At 34.7% G+C, this 21,735-nt stretch overlaps 1 protein-coding gene across 1 annotated transcript in view; it reads right to left on the reverse strand.

Annotated features, from left to right (window-relative positions):
- Positions 1-21,735, reverse strand: part of LOC145690849 (uncharacterized) — a 269,031-nt gene that overhangs the window by 100,911 nt on the left and 146,385 nt on the right. Inside the window, exons 13-15 of the mRNA XM_081766211.1 lie at positions 21,382-21,446; positions 7,767-7,968; positions 3,799-3,917 (exon numbers count right to left, since the gene is read on the reverse strand). Coding sequence (XP_081622337.1) covers positions 3,799-3,917; positions 7,767-7,968; positions 21,382-21,446 — 386 coding nt within the window. The remainder of the gene's footprint in view (positions 1-3,798; positions 3,918-7,766; positions 7,969-21,381; positions 21,447-21,735) is intronic.

Raw genomic sequence — 21,735 nt, forward strand, 5'->3', positions numbered from 1 at the left:
AGAGTCGTTTGGACGTTTGATTAGCGTCATACTAAAGCCCAGACTACTGTAGGAATCATAGATTAGTCGAACGCTTTAGTATGGCAGTAATCATGCTTCAGAACGACTCTGCATAAGGCCCTTTATTTCTATCAGCCAAATCTATTATCACACAGAGTTCAACCAACAACCATTAATATTTGCACATGTTAAATTCTATAAAGTTTCGACCAACACATTATGTAAATGAGACATGTATTTAACCATTTTCTGTCGAACATAATTGAGGCTAATCCTAACATAGAGAAAGAAAGATTTTCTGCAAACATGTTAGTTCTTTCATAGACGCCTACAGTAACATACAGAAACCTGTAACAGATTTTAATTTCTTCCAAAATCCGTCTCTAATTTTATAGATTTCTACAACGGAGACCTTATATAAACACTTCTATTTATTTAGATGGGAATGTTTATATACTACAATGGATTCAAATTTACTATGAAAGAAGATTATTTCTAGAAAAGTTACCCACTAAGGATTTGTGTCGACGTGGTATTATAAATAATGTGTTGAAAGAAAATAATGTTTTTTGATTATAAAGACGTGATTAGATATGGCTAGGGATTTAAAATGCTGCGGAATGGAACTCAACAGGGAATTCTTACTTTTCTTAACAGTCGGGAAAGAACCAATACGAATCTTTTGGAGGGAATAAAACTCAGGATTTAAATATTTCTCCAATTACGATGAACAGATTGAGGTAAGTTGTGTGAGACTATTCAAGAAGGGCGAAAATAATAGCTGGATAGGAAAACAAGAAAGGAGACTAAAGAACTAGAAAAAGCATAGAAACATGGTCCATACGTCACGTGAGGAGAATTGTTAAATGTCAAAAATGAAATGCAATAGAGTCAATTTTATTTGGTATGCCTGTGTGAAAGCAGGCAAAGAAAATAATGCGGAATTGAAGAAGTTACAGCACAATTTACTGATAGAATAAGAATAGTAGTGGTAATGTAACCGTGAGGAATTCTGAATAAGGTTGTGTGAAAGAAGATAATGAGATTATTATTGATCGGTTATAAGTCTAGAGTAAGAAAATGGCAATATCTAGTACCAATGTGCCAACCACTGCCTGAATAATGGAGGACGCGGGAATATTCTTATAAAAAGAAAAAGTAATACGAATAAAAATGAAATTTTTAGTTTTATGTCCCATGTTTGTGGCGTGTAGGCTAACGGAGAAAGCGATTATTAGAAATGAATAAAAATGGTGGAGGGAAGAAAGTGAGGGAAAACGGAAAACCCCGAGAAAACCCAAGCATACGGTATTTGTCCAGCATAAATTCCACTTGGCGCGAGCGGGGATCGAACCATGGACTCCATGCACCACTGTGCCGCAAGATCAACAATAACACAAAGAGAAAGGTATCTATAAAATCTTGACTTGAAATACTAATACTATTGTAAGGAAACAACAAGAAAATGGGGAAGCAGGCACTATTACTTACCAGAGATATTTCACCACGCGATGAAAATAGTATTTATCATCAGTACAGAATATTTATCAGTAAATATTCATCACTATCAATCATTTATCAGTAAAAGTATTTGACAATTACAAGGAACCTAAATAATTTAAAAATCACAAACACACTCTTAGTTTTCAAACAATTTTCAGAGGATAATTTTATGCTCGCTTGAACGAATATCTAACTGAAAGAAGAGTTTCAGAACAGGAGTTGGAAATTAGATAGTGAATACTGTAAGTAGGAATGGGAGATTAAATGCTATTGAAATTCGAAGAAAATAGTTCAGGGAGGTAAGAGGAAAATACTTATCGCAACAGTAATGTGATAATTATTTAAAATTATACATAGTTACAAGCAGGTTTATCAGTTAATAATATTGATAAAATGTGTTCCATTATGGTTTGTGCTGATTTGAAGTACAGTCAGCAGACATAATGACAATGTTGTACAAAATTGAATATGAAGCTATGATCAAATTATTGTATTATCATGGGATCCTAAATACTTTAAGAACAAATAGATATCAGGGTTTTTATAACAAAGAATGTTATCACATTATGATTCATATTAGGAAGACATTTTTATAATGGAATCCCTGGTTCGATCCCAGCTCGCGACAACTGAACTTTGTGGTGAACACACAGCGCGTGTGTGTTTTCTCGGGGTTTTCCTGTTTCTTCTCACTTTCTTCATTTCATTTATTTCTCATCTCACCGTCTCCTTTAGCCTAGCTGGCATAATCGTGGGACGTAAAGAGTAAGATTTCATTTTATTTACTTTTACATTTAAATAAGATGTCTCGAAGATATGAAAATAATCACTACAGGAAAAGAACCAATCAACGAGATCTTAGTAAATCAAGTGTTAGTTGATCATTTAAGAGAACTGAAGTCCACTTTTACCATCAAGGCCATGAGAAACAAGAATTTAGAATTTGACATAGGATCCGAATCATTTGATCGTCTGGCGGAAATTGTTACCAAGCGAAATGAACATTAGTGCACTGTCGGTGTAAAACATAGTAAAAAATTAATTTGACCTATTCTTGGAAAATGGGAAATATAGTGTATTTTTAAATACTAAATAAGTATGCCTATATATATGCCTATATATATATATATATATATTTGTAGAATCCTCCAACTAGCGTGATATTTTGGAAAAAAGAAAAGGTTTAAAACTATGCAGTGTAACTGATGAAATAAAACAAAAAAATAATCACGGTAGCTGCACGGGATTTAGAAAAATATTATTTACTGAAATATTATAAAAACTGTTTATACTTGTTGAGATATAATACACATAACAAGTAGTAAGCGTTTTAATATTTGCTTCATTCTTGTGATAAAAACGCTGTCCTGAAATGTGTAAGTTATATATTTCGTTGAGATAGTAATATAGGTAATGTGGATGGTAGCAAGAAGTTATGCTGGAAGATAATATTCCGAAGTCTCTTATTTAATATTATAGTCTGAAGTCATGTAAATTAGAAGGAGATAGATGTTGGTAATTTTTGTTGAAGGTCGTAATAAAATGTGATTTCAACTGATATTTTGTTAGACATATTTAAGTGGATATTCAACTTCGAAATAATAACTAACCTTAAAGTTATTGCACTCTAGAAGCCTGAATGAAATAAAGTAGAGTTTTTTGTTTAATATTTCTGTAACATCTTGAAAACAGATACACAATATAAACAAAACTCATGATGAGCACAGTTAGTGTTTCATTATTCCTGGTCATAAGAGTATCAATGTAATGTTATAACAAATTTACACTCAACTGACATTTGTAATTGTAGTATATGAAATTCATGTTTATGCACAGATAATACAACTTTATGGAGAACAACGTTTTCCTTGTGTTTCATCTTTTGTATTAGTACAATATAGAAAATTACAATATTTTGGGAACTGAATCCTACCTTCTTAGGAACGGAACTTGCAAAATAGCAGGTGCAATTACTTTGAATGATAAGTATATATGGCAAGCTTCGTCTCCCTAACCTGAGGGACTCCTGAGGCACTCTATTTTCACAATCAATTTTGAATCAGTTTTAGTCCTAAAGAGACAGACTTTAATCAAATTGATACGGTAAACATGCGGTTCGAGGTGGGTACTATGTTCCGAAATTCATTTCAAATTTTAAATTTTGCGGATTTATATATAGGATAAGATAAACTTGAAAAATATTATTCAAGTTACCTTTGTCAAAAATACTGAGCAAGCATTCAGATTTATTTACAGTATAATATTAGAATTGCGTGGTAACGTAATTGTTCTTACCTTGCAAGTAACTTCATAAAATCGTATTAAGCCATTGCGATTTATTGGAGGATGCCACTGAATAATTACTGACGTGGAAGAAGTGTTTGCCATATATGCACCTATGACTCGATCTGGTGCTGTAAAACGGCATACATATATCTAATAATTTAATTAATAATTTTAAACATTTACATCCTTAAATTCAAATGACCATAATACACGTGCAAACATGCGAGATATTGACATTCATTCGTAATTTCAGATTTCAATTGTTCTGTATGATTCGCTCCACCTTCACAACCTTCCCTATGTACTATAGATGTATCTTACATATTGCAGCAGTTCCTAATTATTTTTAATCAAATCCTAATCCAAGTAAATTGAACATTACTAGTGTTAGAAAAATACATGTAGCTTCTCAGCTCCGACAAAAGTACAACCATTATATCAACATCATTTAACTTAAGTGTAAAACCGAATATTCTTACTTAGAATAGCTTGGAACGTATTAAATGAAAGTTGCAGAAAGAAGACTTGATACATCTTGGGTCTAAGGTGCAAAATTTCCCTGGAAAACAACGACAAAACGTTCATCACATATCTACGTGAGAGATAATAAAAATATACTCTATGTGTCCAATTTTGGAAAATACAGCGTATGAAAATAGTACAGTTCATAGCACAATATAATTCAGCGTAGTAATAATAATGTATATATAATTAGGCCTATACACTTCATGTATTTTATTACTATAAATGGAGTTTTAATGCCCTTTTTCTTGTTCATTCAGGTTATTTTAGTTAATTAAAACTTCCATAATTCTGGTTAACTTATTTCCCCAATTAGTCAAAGTTAACAAAGTTTAACTGCAGTTCGTATATGTTGTGTTCACGTAATCACCTTGCATACGAGAATGATATACGTCCTTAAAACGTTGACAACAAACACATTACCTGGCTGATGTAACGGGAATAGTTATTTGTGCGTTCCACTTTCAAAATGAGAGCTTAAACGTAATTTTCTATTTTGAACTAGAATACTCTACCTGAAGTGTTTCACAAGTGAACATGGAATTATTATACTTAAGATAACGTCATTGTTATATTCTAAATGCAAATCAAAAGAAATATTATAAAATGAGGTTATAGAAAAATTCTGAAACTTCAATTAAGTCAACCAAATTATTAAATAAAATTCTATTCATATTTTCTCTTGTATTGCTTAGTGGCACTGTCGTTAACTGTGAGATAATATAAATATAAATATCACGATATAAATATAAATATCAAAACAATGTTGAATATTTTATGGCACTAATTGTGTCCATATAAAGATAGCACAAAACACTCATTTATTTTAAAATGTCATAATATTAATAGTTACTTGAACATTTTCATAGAATTGATATCCGAAACATAGTCAACTCCAAACAAGTGCTTATATTTCCTTATTCAACTAATAAATGCGACTTTTAGCTCTATATATATCACTGACTTTGAATCGTAAGTTTCCCAGGAAAGAGGCTGATCTTTAATACGGGGAAACCAAGGTTCGATTCCTGAGGAGCTTGTGTGATTCGAATTCCACATTAAGCTGCAGGTGCACGTGCCATACAGCCTTGATGTTGAAATGGACGCTAAACTTTATTTCATCACTCTTCAAGAAGCTAATGCATATTAGAACTTGCCAAAAAGAAAATATTGATACTAACTCCTTTGGAGGTTCGTGAATGTCAAGGTGAATGAGCCTCAAGTTTTCATGAACTTAAATAATTTTTAGTAAAACATTTGTCCAGCTATCAACTTTTTTTAATACCGGATATACTTTACAAAGTGTGATTTAAGTTAAACCTACTGGACACTTAAAAGATGGCGCCACACTATGTTCAAGTAATTCCGGGCAACACCATCAAAATTCTTTGAGTTCATGCAATTAATCTCATCATTTAAACACAATACTAGTTTTGGAATTAAAGTTATACATTCTTGAAATAAAAGGACTGTTTTCATCCCCACTTGCTCAGACAGCAGAGTCCAACTATTCTGAGAGATTCAGGGAAACATGCAGAGAAAACCGACGTACTATAACTTGGCAGAAGTGTACCATCTATTTTTAAGATGATATAATATTTTTGGTATCAACTTACATACTAGCTATAATAAACGTTCTTTACGTTGGAAGAATAGATGTGGCATCATTAGCAACATTCTATAAAACTCTAATAGCACCTTTAATCGAATATTCCCGTAATAGGCCACTGTAGCATGTTGTAAGATTATAAAAAAAGTCATTTAAAACTAGCGCCACTTCTAATGGATGGTGAAAATAGGAAGTAGTATTGTTCTGGACGTAGTTAACTGACCACCTCTGACCTGAAATTTCTTTATAAAATAGTTAATGGAAACATAAGATCGGAAACATTTGTTTAGGAACTATCCCTACTTGTCCCTTCCCACATCCATTCCACCTTGCAGGTCCTAAGTTGGCAATTACATAGATGTCTCTTTTTTACAGGATACCGAACTGCTATAATCATCTAACCATTGGACATTTTTTCGAGCAGCCCAGTGTTTGAAAGAGCAACGAAACGAGTTTTGGCCAAATAATATTACATTGTCACTATGTGGTGACACTATTTTTTCCCCAGCTTGTTAACATTTCCCTGGGTAAAATGGAAATGTTATGCTGTATCTGGGAATTTGTTCAATAAATAAATAAGTAATTGCAAATTTGAAACATATTTGAAAGAAATGTAAGAACACGCTTTTCAAATAAAATCCATATTTGAATATAAGTGCAATGATAAGAGGCTGTGTAGATGCAAGTGCTGCTAACAATGTTCAAACATTCACTGCAATCGATGCAAATGTTATTTTTAACATATATTTTAACTATCTTATCCACTTTATAATACACATTTTTTTTTATTAATGTGTAATTATAGAAACAACGTGAAATACAATTGTTTACTATTTCCTAAAAAAAGGGCTTAAACTCTTCGATGCTTTCAATTTGTAAAGACAAAAAAAAAAAAAATAAATAAATAAATAAAAAAAATGTTCTCCTTCACAACTGAGTCTTTTAAAATGCTGGGGCACAACTTTAGTCGCTTTTAATGATGTGTTTGTATACCACGTTCTAGCTTATTATATGAAGTGAGTCCTGAGATACTATATGTTTGACTTAAACATTACCCAGTCCATTAGAATACCCGTTTTAATTAAGGTAACGTGATGAAAATCTCGTTTAGACGTATTTAGTATGTAACAAAATTCATTCTAAACATCGCAACGGGCTGGATTTTTATAGTGGATAAACCTACATACATTAAGCATTATGTGCACGATTTTGTAACACCTTTGCTCACGTTATTAATATTCTCCGTTCTGTAACTTAATACCTTTCCATGTTTATACATTTTTATACATGCAATTCTTTCACTTTCAAGCAATGGCAACCACTAGCTTAGTTTATTAAATGCTCAAATGAGTATTCACTTTTAACGAAGTTTATAGAGCTTAAAATGAGATGAGGATACTACTACTACCAAGAAATTAATTACTACTAATATTCTAATTGATATGCAAATTAATTTATGTTCATCTAAAACAAAGAAATCCATTATTTACTGATTAATAGAAAGACTAATTTTTAATAAATTAGACAATTTTTTTCTCTTGGTGTGCGGAGGACGAATATGTGGTACAGCGCTTTAGTTAGAGTTTTGTTTATTTTGATGCTCCTTGCCAATCAATACGTTTCACGAAACAACAATTGGGCAGAGCTAGATAAGTTAAAACGAAATTCTTATAATTAAATATTTAAATAAGGTAAATGCATGTTTAATATATTACATAATTAATACATAACATAGTAACTGGTACATAGTATAAAGTTTTGAACCTACCAAATGTTATTCAAAAGAATTCTACAACTTATGTCACGAATCAGAAAGACAAATTTACCTTAACTAAGCTTTCTTTACCTGCTTCTGCAGTCACCACATTCAACGATGCAACTGTGTCATTATTCCAATATAGCTTCGCTAAATACAGTGTAAAGACATTTAGGTCCGTCACCGTGCAAGGGAATGAAGGACAAGTGACTTGATAAGAGACTTGGGTTAACTGGTTTCTAACTTCGAGGTGATAATTATCTATAGGGCAATATCCCTCATCAGCATCAATCTGCAAAATAAATTTGCATAAAGAATTTTTAAGTTTTGTTACATTCTATTACATCTATAACTGTTCAAGAAGAAACCCATCTTTTCATTTGTGGGAACATAAACAAGGATAAAAGTAAAATTGCAAGAGAATATATAGAACTGAACCACTACATTTTGGTTCAAAAAAGAAAAGACAAGTAGCTTTCTAATGTAGACTAGTTTTACGAACAGTATTAAGCACACTATTAACTGTGTGTCACTGTTAGGGGTATGTGTATCACCATTAGATAAGACAAAACCAATACATATTTCAACAGAAATTTTAAATACCAATAATTTTAACACTATTTGGCATTACACGAGGTGCGGCACATAAAAACTGGATTGTAACTGTATTACTAAAAATAATTAACGTAATGCATATTGTTTTTGCAAAGGTAAACTACCATACCTCTCCTACCTAGTACAGTGAACTGGACTCACCCAGACCAGCCATTCGCGAGATAAGCGACAAAGAGTGAACACGTGAGTGAGTGCGTAGTCGAAAAGTGACGAGCGTGAAAATAGAATAAATGATAAGCAGTAAGTTTCTCGTGAAACTTTGAAAATCTCTTGAAACCATGATTAACTTGGATATTTACATACGACCAAGAAACTAAATGACAATCCATGCAGTGGAAGAGTCCGAGCTTCCCTGCTTGAATACCCAGCTAAAATGTCTTGAATATGAAACTACCAATTTAAGGCAATGTTGCTAGTGTTCCTTGATAGTTGTGTGATAGTAATGATTGACTGTGTTCCTGACAGATAAACTGTAGATCAACGTTACTACCTTCAAGTGTTGAGGAAGCTTCGTAAAGATGTTCGAATAAAAACGGCCTCAGTTGTGGGAAAGTGCCTGAATCTTTCATCGGGACAATGCAGAAGCTCACAAGGACTATCCGTACAGCAATTTTTGGCTAGAAATTCATTGTAGTATTAGAACATCAGTCGTACTGGCCATTTAGCACCTTGTGATCTTTTTTTGTTTTTAATATCAAATCTGAACTGAAAGAAACACATTATACCTCCGTTAATGAGGTTAGATAAAAACGGAAAACGTGCTAAGGACCCTACAGAACATGACTTCCAGGAATGTAGCATATAGTGGCAGTAGCGGATGAAGAAGTGAGTTAAAGCAGAGGGGGCTACTTTCAAGGTGACACCACCGACAGCAGCCAATAATGTAAGTACTCTGAGTAATAACTTCAGTCCGTTTCTTTTGTGTCGCAGTGGAAGAATGTAACGTTGAGTGATGAATCATGATGCATGCTCTGGCACTCTGATGGGCATGTATGGATCTGGAAAATGCCTGGCAGACGGCATTTACCGAAGTGTATTGTGTTGACCGTGAAATATGATGGTGACAGTGTCATGATTTCTGGACATTTCTCCTGGTTTTTGTTCGGCCCGTTAGCTTTAATTGACTTCTGTTGTGTACGAAGACATTTTAGATAATAGCACGCTGCCGACACTACGGAAAGAGTTTGGGACAGGCCCCTTTCTACATCAATACGATAATGTTCCTGTTCATGCAGCATTCGCTATTGAGTAATGGTTTGACAAGAATCAGATATAGGAACTTTTCTGGTCGCCGGAAAGCCCCAACCTAGAAAGTATAAAACATCTTTGGGATGAATTGGAGCGACGGTTCAATCCCATATCCACTCGACCAACACCAAACAGGCACAATTAATCGTAATGCTGAAGGAATGGAGCAAACCTTCCAACAGTGTACGAGAACTTAGTAGCTAGCCTAACCAGAAGTATAACTGCTATAATTCAAGCAAACAGAGGCCCAACGTGCTATTAGTTTTACGTGCGATGCCTTTCAAACCAAAAGTACCAGGTATCTGATTACTTTCGGCAACATAGTGTATATAATAAAAGTAATATCCACACCAACCCACCATGCACCAGTTAATACGGTAAATTATAAGAATATACATTTAATATACTAAACGCTGGTTATCTACTAATGTGTCAAGAAGAAGATGGTATGTTAGCACAGACCATCTTCAGAAACTAAATCAATAGTAATCGGCAACCATATTTATATCGGGATTTCTTTTATGTACTCGTCCAGAAACGTGAATTGCACTATGTGGTAATGCCGCTCATAAAGGACCATAGATTAGATCTATCAATAGATCTAATAATTACATCGATTTTTTCGAGATGACAGTAAACTCAATAGACGTTGACACAAGCGCCGTTTATTACCTTAACTATTGATGTAACTGTTTGATGGATTTCTAGAGCAATGATAATGGTTCCAAGTTAATATGCGATGTTGCCACGTAGTGAAATTTTGATTCCCGATAGCGGCTGAAGGAAGTCTTCGAGGGCATCCCATCATATAACATTTTCGCTTTATTTTGACTTGTAAAATAGTGCTCTGAGGTCCATGGGCATCACTTTTAGAACACCCGATACATTTCCTGGTAAACAATGCAGTACGCTTTTCATTAGGACAAAATTAAGAATACGAGGAGAAAGGATTAATCTTAACAATACTATGGACTATTTTCTTTAACCCTAGAATGCATATGTAGGGTCTGACAGACTCCATAGAAGTAATTAAAGTGCCTTGTGGTATAACAAATCTGCATCAAATCTTCATCTTTCGTGACATATTATATCTAAATGTGTTTTGTAACTTACGTAATTTTAGCCTTGTGCAAGCAATAGTTTCACACATTTCTTTTATTTTGTATCACTACTCCAAGTTTCCATACCTGGGGTTTCCCAGAACCCAACAAGAAATAATTCATTGTTTATAGTGCTCTACACGAACATTGTTCGATAAATGCATTTTATTGCCATTTAAATATAGACTTAAGTTTTAACAAGTGTTTTATAAATTGCGTTGATAAATTAACTTCATTTTAAATCCTAATACTCGTTTATCAAACGAAAATTCTTATATATCTACTTGACTGTAAAGTGAATTCATTATATTTGATCTGTGGTTTTCTGTATGTAGCCATTTTGCTCTCAGTTTCCTAGATTATAAACATATTTATGAACCTGCTAGCTAATAATAAACCTCTTTTATTCATATCTTTAATGGCATAGAGGAAGTACTCTACTTCGGGTAAAGTTAGTGTTTCATTATTACGTGTGAATGTAATTTGGTGTTAGATTCAAGATACGTTGACTAGCCAGTGAAAACGAGTTCAGGAAACGGAAGACCAGATATTCAATGACTCTAGAAGATAGTAACTTCAGAGAAGGTGTGTCTGAGTGCCTTGCTGAAGGAGTTTTATCTTCTGAGGAACGTCCTGAATAGTCATGAGGAGAGTGATGCAGAAGGATACTTCGAAAATGCACAGCATAATGATCCGAAAAAAAAAATAGTTCAAGTGAAATCGAATTTTCTAATAGCAACGAAACTTGTTTTTGGATTCAAAAGCCGATGAATAAGGTATTCTAACCGGAAGAGATTGTACAGTATACCTCACAGTCAAACTAGTCAATGTGTTTCACACACACTTGGACCAGCGCGCTGCATGAAAACAACTTCTCCACAAGGCGCATAGGAGTATTTTATTACAGAAGATATGTTTGATGAAATTATAATATTACACAAATTATGTTTGGCATTGCACAAACCTTGAAAGAAGAAGCATAGCTTCAGAGAAAAGGAAAAGATAGTAAAATATTACTCCTACAGAGCTACATGTAAACAGTTAGATGAATTCTATACTTCTTACGATAAACATATCGAAATTTTTTGTTGTCAAAATGAGTGTGGATATGTCAAAATAGCATGAGTACTAATAGCATATATATAATTACTTCCACTGAGATACCCAAATGGGGTCTACTACAACCCACCTATGTAAAAGTGTCAAGATTTTTGAATATGAGTTCTAGGACTAACCATACAATTGACGAAGATGTGACATATATCAACTAAGAGATAACATCGAACGGAACAAAATGAGATTTTTCAAAGTAAGTTATTATCAGCAGCTTTAAAGAAAAGCGAGTTAAATACATTTTATGGCGCTAAAATGCCTCTCGTCACTAGTATTCTTTTTAAATTTTCTTTATGTTCGGATGGAATATATATATATATATATATATATATATATATATATATATATATATATATATATATATATATATACTTATTTATTCATAGGATATTTGGCAAAGTATAGCATTAGGAGGCAGTTTACATATATTTTGGTTTCTCTCTCCTAACTTTCACTCACTCTTAACACTGACGCACGTTAGGTGTAGCTTCCGATCATGTGGATTGTTGCACTTTTGTGTCTACATGCTGTTAGTACCGAAGGGTGAATGACTTAAGGAAAAATGTATTTACTTTGTAGTATATATTTAAATACATTTTATACAAATAAGAAGAAAAACTATAAAATATAAAATAAAATTTCCGGAATTAATTAAATCATGTTATTAGAAAATACTATAAAACTTCTGTTTAAAATAGCCTGATTAATGTAATAAATCGTAATGTGATCGCCTTAGAAACCAGAAGTAAAATAAAATTTTATAATTAAATTATGAGTATATGATATAATTGAGTATGCGTCGAAGTATATAAGACAAATACCGAAAGTTAAATACTACATAGCTGTAATCTCTGATTCTATTTTTTCTACTATTTGTTGCTTATTGGTGTATAATATAGGTGTTCGGAAGTATGCTCCTTCTTGCTGTACACACTGTTCATATCATTCACGCTGACTTTCAAATGTATCTCGGAACAAGGGCTGCTACAGAACTTTGCACTAGGGTTTGATTTTTTCCCGACATACAGGCATAGTTTCTTTCACATCTTCGCAAGTAATCACATTCACCAACATCTCGCACAAGTAAGCATCACGCGGTGTAAGATCGGAGGAATAATATCCACGGAAAGTCAGTACCACGTAAAATGAACTGTCCTCAAGTTTTTTCTGTAACCTGGTTAGAGACCTTAAGCGGTATGACTGCTCGCCCGTCCTGTTGATACCACCATATAGCTATTAGTGTGACAGTCTCCTGCGCGACACGATGATGTCATATATTGAAAAATAGTCAGATCATTATATCCCTGTAGCGTTATTGGTTGATGATAGGAACATTAATTCTCTCATCCTTAATTAAATAGGCACCTAAATGTTTTATATAGTGTAGCCTAATTAAATTTTTCATGGAGCAGTTTTGCACCTTTTCAGATTTGAGTGAGCTTCGCAGCAATTTTCATTTAATAATTTAACTCTGACTTCTATTTTATCTATCAAGACTCATTTCAAACAAGTTCTGCATAACAATCCCTTTTCACTACTGGAAATGTGCGCTGCTAATATGCCCCATTGATGGACAAGCATGTACAAACGAGATGCGCGAGTTTCAATACTGCAAATGTTTCTGAACATCATTAGTTCTAATAGCAACAGTTCAAAGATTTATTATTATGCTACAAACTGAATAAAAATGCTAGATTTCGGTCAAAACAGACGGAAATGATGTCGTTCATCATAACATACGCTGATGTAAGATCGAATTTAAAAAATATTACTTGAGAATGCGTTGTAAAACCAAGTCATTGTATCATACACCCAACATTAGATTTATTAATATCGTTGGTTGAAATTAAGATCACTCCAAAATGTGATGATGAATTTCACATGTGTCTGAGATCTGATTTATTTTACCCAGGCTGGTATTTTACACATAAAAGTAGGAAACGCAGTTGTAAAGCAAGTTTCATTACCAAATTAGTCTGATACTTCTGAAAGTTTACCTATCAACAAAAAAAGTCCAAACGATTAAACAAAATCTTAATGGTTGGGAGATGTACGAGGGCAAGTCAAGAAAGACTTGGACTGATTTTTTTCCCGGCAGTTCTGTTAACGCTGGAGCTTCATAGTTTGGCATACAAGTAGGGTGGGTCTTGCTGTGCATATATATAAAATGTTGTTAAGGAATCATAGCATGTTTGGTAACCACGACTTTTTATTGCAGGTGATGTTCTGCGCCGCCTCTAGAAGTCGTCTGTAGAAGAAATGGAGTCATTACGAGATGAACAATTTGCAGCTATACGGTTCTGCTATCGCCTGGGGAAAAGTGCAACAGAAACTCTAGGAATGTTGAGAGCAGCCTACAAAGATGACGCTCTGCCACGAAGTACCGTGTTCTGGTGGTTCAAAGAGTTTAAAGAGGGCCGAATGACAATCACGAAAGCTGGTGGACCAGGTGTATCAGCGTCAGCTGTTACTGAGGTGAACATTAACACGGCAGCAGTCATTGTTAGAGAAGATCGCCGCATCAGTATCGACGATCTGGCAGCCGCACTACGCATATCTCATGGCAGTGCCTTCAAAATTTTGCATGACCACCTCCACATGAGCTGAGTGTGTGCGCGATGGATTCCGCGACTCCTGACACCAGAGCAGAAGGCCGTTCGAGTGGAGACTTGCAGGGAGCTGTTGCAAAGGTTTGAGGATGGTGGAGACGCCTACCGCACCGTGCGACTGTTTTCTATTCCCTGCCCTAAAATCTAGACTGCGTGGACGCCACTTCTCCGATAATTCCGAGGTTCTGAAGGCATCGGAGGCGGTTTTGAAGAACCTCTCAAAGAATGGCCTGCGACACGTGTTTGAGGCCTGGAAGACTCGAATGAAAAAGTGCATTCAAATGGGCGGGGACTACTTTGAAAAGGATCATGTGCCTGTTGCTGAGTAATAATAAATTGCCTAGAAAAAAAATCAGTCCAAGTCTTTCTTGACTAGCCCTCGTATTTAATGAGAGAAAGAATAGTTCTAAATTTGCGTTAGAAATAATTACATATCACGAGGTTACGACTAGTCCCCCAGCTGCTGAGGAGAAATCAAAATATTAATCTGTTTTTTCTTATTTGATCCACTGACGAAGGGATACTTTGGTTTATGTAATACATTTAGTAATACGTTTGATACTCATTCTAATAAGTCGTGTCCTTTCCATAAAATACAAACATGGCAGTGATATTAGTTTCTAACAAGTAACAATGATGGTAATATTTGTTGTTAGTTGTGCTGCGTGCCTATATGATGTCAAGAAATTTAAAATATTTGTACAGTATTGCAGTGTGAAAAAAATTGGTAAACGGAAAGTTATTGTTTGTTCCGGTATTAACTAATGATATTATTAGTTAAGTATCTTTCCTGTTGCTATAATCACATTACATCATGACTAACGAAAAAGCTTAAACACATACGATCTAATTCCGTACAAGACATTTCTTCATCTAGCAAATTAACCATTGTTGAATTCGAAAATTAAGTCTTCTTGCTATATTATCGTAGCAAGGAAAACATATTTTCCAATTAAGGGAAAGAGAAACATCAGACCATTAAGATAGGAAGAAAAGATTCGGGCACCGACATAATATGAAATTAGATCGTCTGTTAAACACTATAGATAGTTGATCATCGAACTACTACGACTACGAAGATAGTAGTGAACACAAAACTCCAAATTTGACTGATATCAATGCAATACCAAACAGTCTTACTCATGGTATCTCGTAGCCCATTCTTCAAAATAACCTTATAATTTAGAGACATGTAGAATTTCAGAATTTCAACTTGAGCATCGGACGGGAGTGTAGCATAAGCCAATATTTCTAATTTTAATTTGCGTTTTGTTGTTTTTATGTTCAAATACTTTTAATAGAAGACAGCAACATGTGGGTCTCTTGATTTTAGTATTTAATTAAACTTTATGTTCTTCGTTGCACTCTTCCAAGTGTGTATACTTTTTTTTTTTTCGAATTTCACCATAAGGTTCTATAGCATTAAGAAGGACCTTTTAAACAGAAATCGTATAATATTCTAGAGTAATATGGTACGCATTATTATTGACTTACTGATTATATATCTTCTTACTACAAAATAAATCAGATTCCTATGCATCACTCTTTTGTACTAAGAGTAAGCAAATATACAGTGCTTAGGTAAATAGAGGAAAGACCTTATTATGCTTGAACGATATAAAGAGATATATTGACTATTATAATCACCTATGTTCTCAGCAAGACTGAACGCAAGACATAGGAAGCAAAAAACCGAATGGTAAATAAAACTAAAATAAAATGCTAAATGACAACTTCTTCATATGAAAATTACAATAAAAATTATTAGCATAATATTAAAAGTTTTTACGATAATGTACTTCTATAACACTACTCGACAAAAAAATACTTTCTCTCTGGCACAGGGAAAAATACCTGTTTCTAATACAACTTTTCACGTAGAATTCGAATCTGCAATCAGTTTTTCTCCATCACCCTCAGTTTACCAGTGACAGAGGGATTTTCGGGACATTTCCCCTCAAATTTCCCTTTTTAAAACCATTTTGATATCTCTAGCTCGGGAACCCTTAGGTATGTAAGCACACAAATTATGTTGTATGTTAGCCTGGTTTATACTTAGTAATCCCTCTAAGTTTCATACGAATCGCATTATTCTTTCTAGAGAAATAAACATACTGGATTTATATAAAAATATGATATGTGTACTGTTCATTTTACCATATTCATTAGTGCAGATAAAATCAAGTATAACTTCCACGAAAATTACAATATAATTACAGTTTATACCTCATTCCATTTGAAATAAAACATATTTTCAATGATGTATTCACCGTGTCATCATTTTTTGTATGAGGGAATTTCTAGATTGATTTTGTGGGAAATGCCCTCCAAAAAGTAGTTTATAAGATTTTTTGTCTTAACTTGCTATTTGTATATAGTTGTTCAGAAACAGGAACTGCAATAAAACATAATTTTATGTCTTCTTAGTAAATAATACAAAAGAAGTGAGCAGTATCTTCTTAATAAATGAACATTTACTTACCTTAACTAAAATGTTTTAGTTGTCGACTTTCTCCTGAGTTTGGCTTGTGGAACATATCTATTGAGTGTCCAACAGTAATCACCTAGTATTTGTGAACTCCACTGTCCTTGGTATCTCTTCTCCATGGAGGAAATGTCCTCATGGAAACGTTCCCCATGCTCATCACTAACAGCACCAAGGTTTTCAGGAAAGAAATGCAGGTGGGAGTCTAGAAAGTGAACTTTAAGTGACATGTTGCAACCCATTTCATTGAATGATTGCCGGAAATCACTCACAATTTCACGGTAATTTGGGGCTTTCTTGTTTCCTAAAAATTTCTCTGTTAAACATTTAAATGGACACCAAGCTGCTTTCTCAACCAGAGTTAAGAGATCCTCAAATTTTTGGTCACGAATCAAACATCTTATTTGGGGGTCTGCAAAACTCCTAGCGTCACTAACCCGAGGAATTTTTTCCTTGAGGTAACAAGATCCTGCATTACTTTTGTCCATTGCCCTAACAAAGTTTTTGAAGAGCCCCAACTTTATGTGAAGAGGAGGTAGAATTATCTAATCAGGGCTCACCAGTGAGGAATAATCAACATTCTTCTGTCCAGGAGTTAATACACGCTTTGGCCATTCCTTCTTGATGTAATGTTCCGCTTTCTTCCTGCTGTCCCATTCGCAGAGGAGACAACAATATTTCGTATAACCAAGCTGCAAACCCAGTAACAAAGAAATAACTTTTAATTCACAGCAAACGCTCCATTTGTATTTCTAAAACTGAATTCTTTTAACACTATTTGGATGTTTTCATAGGTTTCCTTCATATTAGTTGCATAAGCCTAAGGCACTGAAGGAAATGTGTTGCCATTGTGCAAGAGGACAGGCTTAAAATTAGTTTTGGAAGAGTCAATAAACAATCTCCACTCTGTACTTATATGTGCATGTCCAAGTGTATCCATCAGAGCACAGACATTATTACGATACACTAAATCATTTTCTTGAGAATAGTCGTTTTGAAACTCTGTATGACGATTTCGAAAAATACAACTTTAGTGTCACGATGGAGCAGATTCCAGGCTTTACGTCTAAAAGCAAGATGTTTTGCCTGTATATTGGAGAGTTTTAAATCCCGTACGATGTCATTTAGTTCACCCTGAGTTATCAGATGGGGATCCAATGTAGATGTACTTCCTACATAAGTAGAGCCATCTTCTTCATTTGGAACTTCAGTAGTTGCCTCAAGTACGTAATCCTCATTTACCGTAAGATGAGCAGGAAGTACTGGTAGAGGAAATTCTGCACTGTGTGGAACTGGCCTAATTGCTGATGGCAAATTAGGGTACTGTACTGTGTGCTTAGATTTACTGGTTATTCCTTGTATCTGTGTCATACAAAACTAGCAGTCTGAAGAATAATCTTTTGGCTCCCTCCAGATCATCGGTACTGCCAAGTTCATGTTTCGTTCACCATTAGCCCACCCAGTCAGATGCTTCTCGGAAGTACAACAAATGTAGTGAGAAGCCCAATTCTTATCTTGGTCTCATACACAGCAACCAAAATATAACTGATAACACTTCCTCACAAGTGGAGTAAAATATCTACGTTGCGATTTAAATGTCAGCTCCCCTGATACATAACAGAAATTGTCCGGGTGATTTACACACTTCCTCGGCATCTTCTTTCCTGTAAAGTATCACACACATATACACACACGAATGTACACTCCATCAATCATGAAGAAGCACACACGTAATCTAACTCAGTGCGTCACCACACAACACAATCTATTCGAACTCCACAATGCACAAACACTTCAACTTACACGCGGCCACATTTAAAACACGTTTTGCTTGGACCGTCACTCAACGCTACTAATAGTCATCAGGCTCCGTGAGTCATCAATATTTTATGCATTGTTACCAGATCAAAATATTAAAAAGTGACTTATTTTCCACAGAAAGCATGCGTGTATTTGTGCTTGTATTTGAGTATCCATCTATGTGCCGACAATAATACGTCAACGTTAGGTTATTGTGTTTGGTAATAGACTTGCAAAGTGTATTGTTTATTACCTATAAACAGACACAAGAGTTTATATCTCTAGACAGAATAATGGGATTCAAATGAAGTTAATATTATTTATTAAGTGGGCATAAATTAGGGTCTATATTTTAGTGCAGTTCCTGTTTCTGTATCACCATACACAAATTGCAAGTTGAGACAAAATCTTATAAACTACTTTTGGAGGGAACTTTCAACAAAATCAATCTAGAAATTCGCTCATACATAAATGGCACCATAGTGTACACATCGTTGGAAATACGTTTTATTGGAAGCCCAATGAGGTATAAACCGTACTTATATTGTAATTTTCGTGGAAGTTATATGTGATTTTATCTGCACTAATGAATATGGTAAAATGAGTAGTACACATAGCATATTTTTTATAAATATATTTATTTCTCTAGAAAGAATGAGATTCTTATGAAACTTAGAGGGTTTACTAAGTAGACATCAGGTTAACATACAATATAATTTGTGTCTTTTTATACCTAAGGGTACCCGTGCTACAGTTACAAAAATTGTAAAAAGAACGAAAGGAAAATTTCCCGAAAATCCCTCTGTCACGGGTAAACTGAGGGTGATAGAGAAAAACTGTTTGCAGATTCAAATTCTACGTGAAAAGTTGTATTAGAAGCAGATATTTTCATTTCTGTGCCAAAATCTTATTGACTTGTGTAATTAATTAAATCCATAGCACAAAAACCTGTCTTAAATTCATTACAGTACTGCAAGAAGGTTTTGAGATGTTTCAATGGCAAGCCAAAGTCTAAACTTGCGCAGTAATTGATCTGTCATTATATCAATTACTATTCCTTTGTTGAACCTTACTTAAAGCTAGCTATACTGATTTTATTCCGAATATTAGAAGTCGTTTCGTATAATTGTTAGAATTATGTGTCAACGTTAGGAGTATAAGCACTACTGTTCGACTATGTGTTTCAGTTAAGAGATATCCTATAATGAATAAAATTGTCTACTTACTATTATATATGCTTAACGTACAATGAATGAATAAATAAATGCCCTCATAAATAATCTATAACTTAACCGAGAAGTTCTGTCTTTTTTTACCCACCACTTTCGAACATCGATATGTCACCTACGACGTACCTGGAAGATTAAATGTAGTCTCCATCAGCATCGACAACCTTCTGCCAATACTCTGGAAGGCCATGGATTCAATCGCGGTAGAACATGGTGGGCCGTGAAGCGAAGAAGGTATCAAGTACATTTTGCATCTCTACTGGGAATTTGAACTGGCTTCCTCTAACGTCATTGTCAAGGAATTGAAACAAATTATAATCGGACGGCCGAGAATGTTGTCGCGGGTGATCCTAAGCAGGTGGAGCTTAGCGTTGTTCTGTTATAGGATCACCCTTTGCAATTCAGAAGTGCTGGCTTAGGAGTTTTGAGTTTTTCTTGAACCAGCTCTACTGCTGACCGTACACAAGTGCATTGATGTTCTGACCAGCGGCTAGCAGTTCCCGATGTACGATGCCGTGAGCAGTCCACCGAACACATAGGGGAACCTTCTTCTCGTGCATTGCTGATTTAGGCCGTTTTCGAACCGGTTTATGGGATTCTAACTAATGATGAGGCCGCGGTAGAGCTTCGTACAGGACTCACTTCTCATCACATCTCAACACCCTCTCCAGACATAGCTCTTCCCTCATACGAGACAGCAAAGAAACACAGGTGTCTGCTCGCATTGCTTTCTGGTCCAAAGTCAAATCATGTGGGAATCTCGACCCAACTTGTAGTGCTTTCCAAGTTGATGGAGGTGCTGCCGAATGATTTCTCCACTCAATCTGAATTGTAGTCCCAGTTTCTCCTATGTCTGGTCACTGTTAGCCTCAATTCCTGACTGGAGAGCAATTTACATTTGTTTGTCTTCCGACACATGATGCGTCTTCTAGTGTTTTGTCTTCCGACACATGTGTTTGTCTTCCGAGCATTTTACATGGTGCGTCTTCTAGTGTTTTGTCATCGTCCTTAAACTTGTTAAACCACCAGCGCACAGCCTGCGTAGCCACGACAAACTACTAAAGGCCTGGCATATCATTCTTTCCGCTCCTGCGGTGTTTGACCCCAGTTTGAACTCGTACAACATACGTACACAGTCTTATGACACTCTGTGGAAGTCCCATGTTCGCTCCATTCTTATGTAATTTCACGGTTTAACTGAACTGCCACAACCAGGTGGTATGTTGGATAAAGCCACACCAACAACTGACTCTCGTTTAATCTCCATTTGTATTCAACTGGCGGTGTGGGGGCAAATTGAACACAAACCTTTACAAAATCAACAGTACTTTCTTGGTTAACTTTATACAATTACTGTGTATATTAACTGTTCATTGCTTCAATTCTGAGAGAGACGAGCATCGATTTTGTTACGTGATTATCTTTTGTTATCAATAAAACAAGCTGATATTTACTTGATATTTATGTTCGACTATCAACGCAATAAAGTATTAATTAAATACTCACAGGCAAGTCAAACGTAATATTTGTTGTTGTAATATTTATGGCAACAAATTGTCCTCCTTCTGGCACTGAAAAGAACAAAAAAAAAATGATAATACCTTTATTGACAAAGAACAAATTAAAAGTAAACTTGTTTTGAAATAATAGAATGCCAAATACACATTTCTAATAAATGATCTAATGTTTGCAGGAGAACAGGAAAGCTAATTAATGTCTAAAACATTTACAACAGGAAACTTGTACTAATATGGAAGTACGTTTACACCAATACGAACCATCTGGGATCATGTTATAAGTGAGAGCAACTGTACCTAGTATGTATTCATACAAACGATAAATGTATACAGCTTTTTATTA

Source organism: Thermobia domestica, chromosome 7 (assembly GCF_964235325.1).
Source record: "Thermobia domestica chromosome 7, izTheDome1.hap1.1, whole genome shotgun sequence".
Classification (NCBI taxonomy): domain Eukaryota; kingdom Metazoa; phylum Arthropoda; class Insecta; order Zygentoma; family Lepismatidae; genus Thermobia; species Thermobia domestica.